General features: G+C 39.8%; 1 protein-coding gene across 4 annotated transcripts in view; it reads right to left on the bottom strand.

The window, feature by feature from the left end:
* Window positions 1–757: 757 nt before the first annotated feature.
* The window catches only part of ATP7A (ATPase copper transporting alpha), a 121,367-nt gene continuing 111,959 nt past the window's right edge, over window positions 758–10,165 (bottom strand). For all 4 annotated transcript variants that reach the window (XM_069062502.1, XM_069062500.1, XM_069062499.1 and 1 more), the window contains 4 exons: window positions 8,970–9,173; window positions 6,812–6,929; window positions 5,177–5,279; window positions 758–4,112 (listed from right to left, as the gene is read on the bottom strand). In XM_069062502.1, the coding sequence (XP_068918603.1) occupies window positions 3,836–4,112; window positions 5,177–5,279; window positions 6,812–6,929; window positions 8,970–9,173 (702 nt within the window). In that variant the 3' untranslated portion in view covers window positions 758–3,835. The remainder of the gene's footprint in view (window positions 4,113–5,176; window positions 5,280–6,811; window positions 6,930–8,969; window positions 9,174–10,165) is intronic.

Genomic DNA, 10,165 nt, shown 5'->3' with positions numbered 1-10,165 from the left:
GATGGGGAGCTTTCAGCATGGAGACTCCTTCTACCAAGGCAGCTTACAACCCTTTTACATTTGAGTAGATAAGTCCTAGGGGGTTGCCTGCTCCATTGCTAGGTTACCGGACTTGGCCAAGGTCACACAGCTAATAAGAGTCAGAGGCAGGAATGGAACCCAGTCCTTTCTTTCTCTGAGTCCAGCACCCCCTCCATAGGGCCATGCTTCCTTGTACACTGGAAATACTTAATGTTTGTATATGAGAATTCAAGAACACAGAGAGTATTAAAGGTTTATCAGCTTATTTGCTGAGTTGGAATCCCAAAGGACACTCAAGTAATTAGCTTCTTACCACCAGTAATGGGGTATGTAGAGATACAGATAGGGCAGCATGAAGTTACTAGTTGTATGCCTAGGAAAGTCACCTCTCCCTGAATCACCATTTTCTGATGGGTAAAATGTTGATAATAACAACACTTGCTCTCACTACCTCATGGGATTGTGAAAGAAAAAATGTAAACTTCAAGAGAAATACTAGATATTGTGCAATTTAAATGAAGACCAAAAGAAATCTTAAACACCATCTTGCAGAGCAACATCTGCCTTTCGACCTGTGAGGAATAGCAGTATTTACTAATGCCTGCAAATGTAACCCCGACCCTAGGAGTGCTCTAGCTTTTAGGGAACAGGGCCCTCCCAATGTTATGTGTATTTAAGTCATTAAAGAGCTAGTGGTGATGGCGAGAACATTTCACAAAAGAGGCACTGAATGATATATCTTGACAACACTGTAATTACAAAGTTGAAGGCACATACTTGGCAGAAATATGTTCAATTACATGCATATGAAAAAAATAGACCAAAGAGAGCAAATGAGCTACAGAACAGTATGAGAGACAGGCATTGCACAACATTGTTCAATGTAGGATTGTAGAGTAAACAAATCATGAACATTTCTCACCTACAGAGAATGACAAAACACAGTAAAATAAATATTAAGAAAAACAATCAATCTAATACAAGCTATTGAACTAGAAGTAATTAAAATGATTTCCTATAACAATTTAAAACCCTTTGATTGCAAGCTGTTTCATCACAAAATGTGTACAGAAAAAAGTTTGCACATATATACTACTAGAAACATTTCATCTAGTGCTACTTTGAGCATTCTGTACATGTGAACTGGAGACTTTTGTAAAATAAAATCATTTGTTCACAAAGCAGCAGGTTTAACTTTCTAAGAGGTTGCTACTAAATCACAATACACATATAGTTTGGGAGGTGAGGAAGACAATCTTGTTTTCACAATAGACAGCCACATTTCCTTGGTCTGTTCTACAACACTAAACGCATTAGCTAGATTGTAGGCTTCTACATTCAAAAGGCATCTCCAGACATTTAAGACTAGAAGCACCCTATATTTCAGTGTAAATGAGTACTGGGTACCAAAGGGCACTTGTTATCCTTAGACTCAACATGCATGGTCTGTTAAATGGATGCAAGAAATAGATAGAACAAATAAACTTCAAATATCAGAAACAAATATAAATCCATTTGAATTTTGAATATAAAAAATATATATGTTCTTGCAACTCTTGCTACAAGCTGTAAGCAATATTTTTGTTCCCCTCCACAACCCAGTGTGAAGCCTTGCCTTGCAGAAGAGACATACGGAAGAGAGCCAAAATGTGGCTGTGGGTGTAAAGCAAGATTCATTCCTGAACAACAAGTTTTCTGTCGCCACAACGAAGCCGCAATTCTGAAATTATGTTATTCTTTCTCAGCGCAGCAAACCCAGAGCGTGGCCACCAGCTCCGAAAGACAATTTCATAGACAGTGACAGCACTGGAAATACTCACTGGCTATGACCAAATCTCTTCAGGAAAGACACTGCTTTCTTTGAAAAAAAAAATTTGCTTCTGGAGTGCTGAAGAAGAAAAAATTTGTATTTGCCATCTTTGCTGCTTTTTCTTAGAAGCAACCTCTGGAAATAAAGGATGGCACAAAAAGCTATGGAAATAGGTCAAGAAACCTTACAACTAAACCTAGATGTATGGAAGATGGCATCAGGAGGAGGCTAGAATAAGACTTGAGACACACAAGCTCATTCATCTTTCCCTAAAATGAGTTTGCCCTTCTAGACCAACAGTACCTTCAGCGAAACTTTCAGCTCTGTCTGTCTCTTGATCATAAGAAACAAATCAGACTTCCTCTGAATCCAGAAAGATACTACTAAATGACATATGAAAGGTCTGGTTTTATGTGGGGAAGGGAAGAGGAAGTGAGAATGAATGAATGATGTTTCCCCTTTAGGCTGCTTTTGGATCCAGTTCCAAAAGGTTGTCTTAGCTATAAAATCTCCCTCAAGTTGAAACATTTAAATAACTGGATCAAAAAACTGAGCATTTGTTTATGGATTCTTCTCATGTGTAGTCTCTACAAAAACAATACCCTGCAAATAACAAAGACACATAAGTAGTTATACAGATGGAAACCTTCCACCCACTTCCTCATTTGAAATCATGTTAACAGGGGAAATTCTAAGCCCATATGGGAGAGGGAACAAGCCTCTAAATCTACCTTCTACATGAAACTATGAAGTATAAGCATCTCAAACTAGAGGGAAACAGTATACAGTCTGTTCATAAGTATAACTAGGTAAAGACTAACTTGTACATTTTAATTTATGGAAAAAAAATTTTAAAAATAAAAGCAATTATTGACATTCATTTAAAATAACTTGGAAAGGTTACTTCAAGCACTAAAAGATATTTGATAATCTATCCAACGATAAATACCAATACATACTAAAAAGCTCAAGGTATAGGAAATATATATAGTATATACATATATGTGTGTATATATATGGTAGTGTTAATCTGTGGGAAAATTCAATGAAGACAAGGCTAAAACAGATGCTGGTAATAGAGATTTTACCGAGAGTGGCTCCTTGGAGCTGATCTCAGTTCAATCCATGAATCACATTTGTACAGGGCAGGGTTAACATTGAAATCAGAACTAACTGATATCTTTGGAAAAAAAGAAGCATGGGAGTGTGGTAAGACAAAGAAACCTTCAATGTCCTTTCAGTTCATTCGACCCAGAGGGCTAGGAAGCAAGAGCAAAAGAGAACTAGTAAAAAAAAAAAAAAAAGTCTGTCAGTTATGTTAACCCTTGCCAAGCCAGTGTAGCTCACTTGAGAATGAGAAATGCTCTGCCTCACCAGAAGCTGGGTGCCAACAGCTTAGAAGGTAAAGATTCCTGGAGGAAAATATGCAAATAAGGCACAGCTAGTATCCCACAAATGGCTTCAACTGCTTCCCTTCCTTGATTCTGCCCAGTTTTCCAGGCCTTGTGCTTTGCTGTGAGAGTCACTGTTAAGGCCTTGCAGGGAGGCAGGTTATACAACCATGAAAGCAGCTGTTGGCCACCACCCCCTCAGTGCCCATCTCCTGAAAGATATATTCTTCCTAAGCTACCTGAGGGGGGGAAGGGGTGCCTCATCAAATCCCCAAACCATCTGAATAGTCAGTTGACAGTAATACTAAGAGGCCTATGTGGGTCTCCACTGCTGCTCGACTCTCTCAAGTTATTAAAAAAAATACTGAAGATCATTGAAACCAGACACAAATAGCTTCAAAGTTGATATGCTGAAAAGACACTTTTCTCACAAGACAAACCCACCTCCCTCCCTGCCCCACCCTTCTCCCCTGCCCCGACCACAGATGTCTCAGAACACAAGACCAACCCCAAATCCTTGCGACATGATTTTTTACAACACTAAGATTACTTCCTAAACCTCAGCTCCATCAGTGCACAGCGAGGTCTGGCCAGCAGCAGTGGCTGGGTTTTTTCACAATGATGTGTCATCATCATCCCGGAAATCGCCAACCAGGAGTGAGTGTTTGTCTGGCTCACTCAGAACAATGCTGTTCAGGGACCGTTTATCTGAGAGCAGGGAGTTAATGGACGCTCTGCTGTAATTAACTATCTGGTCCAGCAAACCTAGCTTGGGAGAGTCTCTGGAGGTGTCGTCAAGGCCGATGTGAACGCTAACTTCTGAAGGACTCTTCCGGCCTACCTGGTAGTGAGGTCGAAGTTCACACTTCTCATAAATAGGTTTCTTATAACTAGAAACACAGAAAAGTACAATTTAGTTTAAAATATCAGAACAAATAAATGTGCATGGGATAAATGTTACAGCAATACATAGCTGAGCTACATACATACTTATATAGTAACAAAAAGTGTGTACAGTAGATGGTTCATTTTTTACCTTTAAAATACGTTTCTATATGCTTCCATTAAAATGGCAGGGGTAGGAAGGACAAAACTGTCACCACACACTGTAGTTCAATGACACATTCTACCTGATGAGTACCTGGGGCCTAATATCTGTTTTACACCTGGGTAGATGTGGCTAGAAGATTCAGGGGCTACAGCCCACCAGAGAAGGGACAGAAAGGTGGTCCTCTCCAGGCGCCAGCCTTAGCAAACTGTTATGTTCTCACCTGACTTTAAAGAGAAACTCTTATTCTTTCCACCAGGCACTTCTCTTCTGGATCTTCAGCACCTGGGACCCACAATCTGTACCTTTCAGGCTGCCAAGGGAGTCCCCCTGCTCAACTGATGTGGCGCTAAAAGGCCACAGCTCTTATTTTCAAATTCCTTATCTTAGGCCAAGTAGGTATGACAGATGTTATAAACAAGACAAAAATGAAACAGAGCCACTTTCCCAGGAAGGAATGTTTCTTGGGGGTCACTGCAAGGGAGGTAGACCAGAAATATTCAGGTTTCAAAGTTGATCATGTGAATCTTGTCATGATTACAATGGAAAATTCTACTTCCTATGAATTCTGGTCCTGAGAAGGAACTGGTTGCCCCCTGTCTCAGTGTTAGTGGTTGTTATATATTAGCTGCCTGTGGGGACAGTTATGGGCTCCCTTTTAATCAAAACTTTGGACGCTTATGATCTCAATTTCAAAACCTATCAAGACAGACTAGTGACTATGGGTTTAGGGCAGAGGTTCATGCACTTGTTAATAACTATTTTTCAATGTAACTTATTTTCTTTGTAATCTTATATATTATATTGTATTCATTTGAAAATATCACTGTGAGAAGAGGCCCATAGGCTTCACCAGACGTCCAAAGGGGTCTATGACACACAAAATGGTTTAGGGAGAACACTTACAGTTTGAGCAACAATGAAGAAAGCACCACTGAAACTGATGAGGCAGCCATGGCTGCAGATCCCATCCAGGGCTGCAAAACCAAACCAATGGGCATAAAGACACCTAGAAAACAAACACAGCCTTGGGTCAGGGCTCTGAATCTCCAGCCAAACCAAACCAAAGGGTGTGAAGAAAACAATCGTGGCCTTGGGTTGGGGCTCTGAGTCTACGGCAATGCCTGGAGCTGCTAAGACGTGTCCAACGAGTAGTGACTTGCCTCCCTCTCTACAGGGTATGGCTTTGCCTGCTGTCCCTCAGCATTCTATGTAGCACTACATTATCCTCAGCTTGTTCTAGTTGTCTTTCATGTATTTGTCTTGCTTCCCCAAGAGCACAAACTCGAGACCATGCCTTCTACTTCTTTTCATGTCCCATAGTTGTTGATGGAAATGGTACATTTTAAAGGAAACATTATAGAGGACAACTTAATGGTTTCCAAAGTGTTCAACCAAATGAGTTAAATTCTCCTAAAGGGTAGCACTAAGAAAGGGGAGAAGTGATACATGCAATCCCCTCCTAATACTTGATTACTACTAAGATTTGGGGTCATATCTTGGTCCTGTACTGGGGATGGGGGGGTATTCTCTGGCATTCTATCACTACTTTGGGACTCCCTTCTGTTGACTGTGGCCTTTGTGAGTAGGTCTAGTAGAAGTCCTTAGGCTAACATTCAAAGCTTTCTAGCATCCCACCTCACATTTTGTTACTCCAACGGCCCCTCTGTGCTTAGCTAAGCTACTCTGCCCAAAAATGTGCTAGTTTTGACATCCATGACTTTCCTCATGTCATTCCCCTATCTAGATGTTTTTTCCTCCTTCAGTCCAAGTCCCTCAATCTTAACAAGTATTTATTGAGTGACTACCATGGGCTCAACATGGGGTGGGGGAGGGAGGTGGTATAAATGTGAAGGCATTTGATCTCAGATCTCAGTAAGCACTTATTAAGTGTCTGGTATGGACCAGACACTGTGATAAGCTCCCAAAGAGCTTAGAATCTAGTAAGGAGACAACAGCAACAAATTCCTCATCTCCCTCAATCCCTGAATCAAAGCTCACCTTCCCCAGGAAGCTTTATTTTTTCTAATTAATTCCATTTAGCTCAGAGTATTCATTTGTTCTACTCTATATCCCCTATTTCTGGTTCTTGTACTTGGTGGATAAACTGGTCTGTAGTTGATTTCATGTACTTGTTTATTTCCATTTTGTCTTTCCAAATGGAGAACATGAGGCCACAGACAGCAGATGGGGTCCACCTGCCTCCCCAGTCTCTAATAAAGGGCCCTGCACATAGTAGGTATTCAAATTCTTCTTAATAAGTTCTATATCAATGCCCTAGGGCTTCCTTCTTTTTGTGTCTTATAACTAGCAGTTTGCCCTTTTGAATTAATTTGCCTAAAGTGAAGGAGACCCAAATGCTCTTCATTCCTAAAATAGTAAAGTGACTCAGTGCTTTGCTGGAAATTATTGGTTCTGTTGAATAACCTTCTACCACACGAGAAAGTCACACCCAATGACTATATCCTGAAAACCATTCTAGAAATCCAAACTCTATCCCCTTCTGAGGAATGAAAACAGTAGTGCTTAAAGGCTTCATACCAGCAGCGATGGGGATTCCAAGCAGATTATATATCAGAGCGAAGACAAAATTGATTCTTATTCTTTTGACGGTCTTTCTTGATAAGTCAATACTTGCTACCACATCCAGCAGATCATTCTGAAAATAGAAGCATTTGGAACATGAAGAAGAGAATCTAGCTTCACTTATAACTGTTGAGTTTGGTTTCCACACATATGGAAAATGATGACTCCCTCATGATAGGGTCATTCATTACAAATCTGAAGGTCAGTTTTGGAAATGCAAACTGGTTTTTAGAAAATTTTCCCAAGGCTGTGGAAATTTCCTTAGGTTTGTACCTTGTTGTATAGGTCAATTCCCATTATAACAAGCTTCAGATAATTTTTTTAAGAATAGTGGAATTTTATTAGAAGGAAACCTTTGCAATGTGCAGGATATGAAGATGAAACAAAATATTAAACGATTTTTTTAAATGGACAAAAGGAGATTAAAGACAGAAGGGGTTTCATTTTACCAAAATATTAGTGGAAGTTTTTTGTGGCAGCAAAAAAACAAATAAACCCAGAAATAAAATGGGGAGTGTCTGAACAAACTGTAGTATATAAATATAATGAAATATTTTTCTATAAGAAACAATGAATATGAGGAGCTCAGAGCAACATGATAAGACATGTATACAAACTGGTACAGATCAAAGTAAGCTAAATCAGGAGAATAATAAACATGACTATAATAACAGACAAAAGAACATGAAAAGATAGTTGAACTCTGATGAACTGAAGTCAACAATCCTGGACTTGAAACACACAGCAGAAAGTTGGGAGACTACAGATGTGGAATCTGGTATACAATATAAGGTAGTCAGCTGATAAACATTTATTAAGTACCTACTATGTGCCAGGCACTGTGCTAGTTACTGGGGATGCAAAGAAAGGCAAAAGACAGTCCCTGCTCAAGGAGCCCCCAGTCTAATGGGGGAGACAATCTGAAAACAAGTATTATTGAAATACACATACACATTGAAACTCAAGGGACTGTGCAACTGAATGTTATAAACTAAAAGTAAATAAATAAATTTTTAAAAATACACATACACATATGATAAATTGGAGATAATCAACAGACTAGCATTAAGAGAGATTAGTAAAGAGTTCTCCCAAAAAGATGGGATTTTAGTTGGAGTTTGAAGGAGGCCAGGGAAGCCAGGAGACAGAGATGAGGAGGGGGTGCATTCTAGGCATGAGAGAGAGCCACTGAAAATCCAAGAGCTGGGAACAGCAAGAAGGCAGGTATCACTGGATTGCAGTATATGGAAGAGAGTAAGTTATAAGAAGGCTGGAAAGGTAGGAGGAGGCCAGGTTGTAAAGAGCTTTGAATGCCAAACAGAGAATTTTATACTGACACTGGGGGTGACACAGAACCACTGGAGTTTATTGAAAGTGAATGTAACATGGTCAGATCTGCACTTGAGGAAGATTAATCTGACAATGGAATAGAGGACATTGTCACATCTAGTTGCTAGGTCTATAAATTTTGCTTAAATGTTTTTCTTTGTTCCCCAAAAAGCTTCAATAGGGTGGGGAAACAACTGTGGTATGAAAACAAAAGGCATCAACAAAATTTAAAAAATATATATTTAAAGGAGATGGGAAAGTGACAAGGAATCTTCTTTGTCTGTCATATCTCCCCTCTGTATCTAGCACCAAACATTCTCTACTGAAGTTTATGTTGACAATAAACGGGAACAAATGTTGGACTTTGGAAGTGTCATAAACTCTAAACATGGAAACTTCCTGAACTCTTGGTATGTAGGAAGGAGAAAGGTGCTTTATCTTCCATCTAATTTACCTCTTTCATTTAAATTAGAGAAAGGTAGAATAGCTAGTAAAGACTTCCCAAAGTCCAGACCCTGAACTGTCTGTCACCTTTTCAGTGCTGGGCAGCACAAAAGAAGAATGATGATATAACAACAGCATCGGACACCCACATAGTGCTTTACGGTTTGCAGAGCACTTCACACATGCTATCTCATGTAAGAAAATAGCTTTTTTTAATCTCTATTTTAAAGATGAGGAAACTGTCTCAATAGGGAAGTAGCCAGATTTCTCAACATCTTTGGGGAGACTGCTACCAATCTGCCGAGTCAGCTTTCCAAAAAGGTCTAGTCACATGACTTACCCTTATTAGAACCACATCAGCAGCTTCAATGGCGACATCTGTGCCAGTGCCGATGGCAATTCCAACATTAGCCATAGCTAGTGCTGGGGAGTCATTGATCCCGTCTCCCACCATTGCTACCCGCTTTCCCTCCTCTTGTAGCTGCTTCACCTTAGCAACCTTGTGAGAAGGAAGGACTTCAGCAAAAACTTTCTTAATGCCCACCTAGGGGAAAAAAACCCAATTCAATTCAAGAAACATTTCTTTAATTCAACCAGCATGATATTAGGCACTTTAGGAGGGGGAAAAGAGTAGAAGGAAGGAGTTTACCATCTAGTTCAGAATTTAGGCCTAGCTCAAAATGGAGAGGACAAAATAAATGCCCTGAGAGGTTTAGAAAAGGAGAGATCTGTGTGAGCTAGAGTGTTTATGGGGAGTTTCACAGAGGAACAGGGGATTGAGCAAGGCACTGAAGGGGAAGGGGAGAGGAATTTGCAGAGGTGAAAAACAAAACTAAGAGAAGAGAAGCTCTTCCTGAGTACAGGAGAAGAGCCCCAGAAAAGCTCTGGAGGTAGAAATGATTCCAGTACATTGTGGAAGGCATCACAAAATCCTTGGGAAGTACACACTGTTTCTGTATTCATTTTAGTTGTTGGTCAGTTGTTTTTTAGCTAAGTCTTATTCTCCATGACCCCATACAGGGTTTTCTTGGCAAAAATACTGGAGTGGCTTGCCCTTTACTTCTCCTGCTCATTTTACAAATGAGGAAGCGAGGCAAACAGGGTTAAGTGACTTGCCCAGGGTCACACAGCTTGTAAGTATCTGAGATCAAATTTGAATTCATGAAGATGAGTCTTCCTGATTCCAGGCCCTACATTCTATCCACTGTACCACCTAGGTACCCCATCTTATTCTGTTATTTTTAAAGGAAATTATTATTAATATATTTTTCAAATTTAACATTTAGAAAAAATTTGAGTTCCACTATACCCAAAGGGCTATAAATAAGTGCATACCCTTTGACCTAGCAATACCACTTCTAGGGCTGTATCCCAAAGAGATCAGAGAAGTGGGAGGAGGACTCGTATGCACAAAAATATTTATAGCAGCTCTTTTTGCGGTGGCAAAGAATTGGAAATCAAGGGGATGTCCATCAATTGGGGAATGGCTGAACAAGTTGTGGTATATAAATGTAATGGAATACTATTGTGCTATAA

This window comes from Petaurus breviceps, unplaced genomic scaffold (assembly GCF_028583685.1).
Source record: "Petaurus breviceps papuanus isolate PSGF00001 unplaced genomic scaffold, PetGlider_PUasm1.0 90459, whole genome shotgun sequence".
In the NCBI taxonomy this organism is placed as follows: Eukaryota; Metazoa; Chordata; class Mammalia; order Diprotodontia; family Petauridae; genus Petaurus; species Petaurus breviceps.
This window is presented reverse-complemented; position numbering and strand designations above follow the sequence as displayed.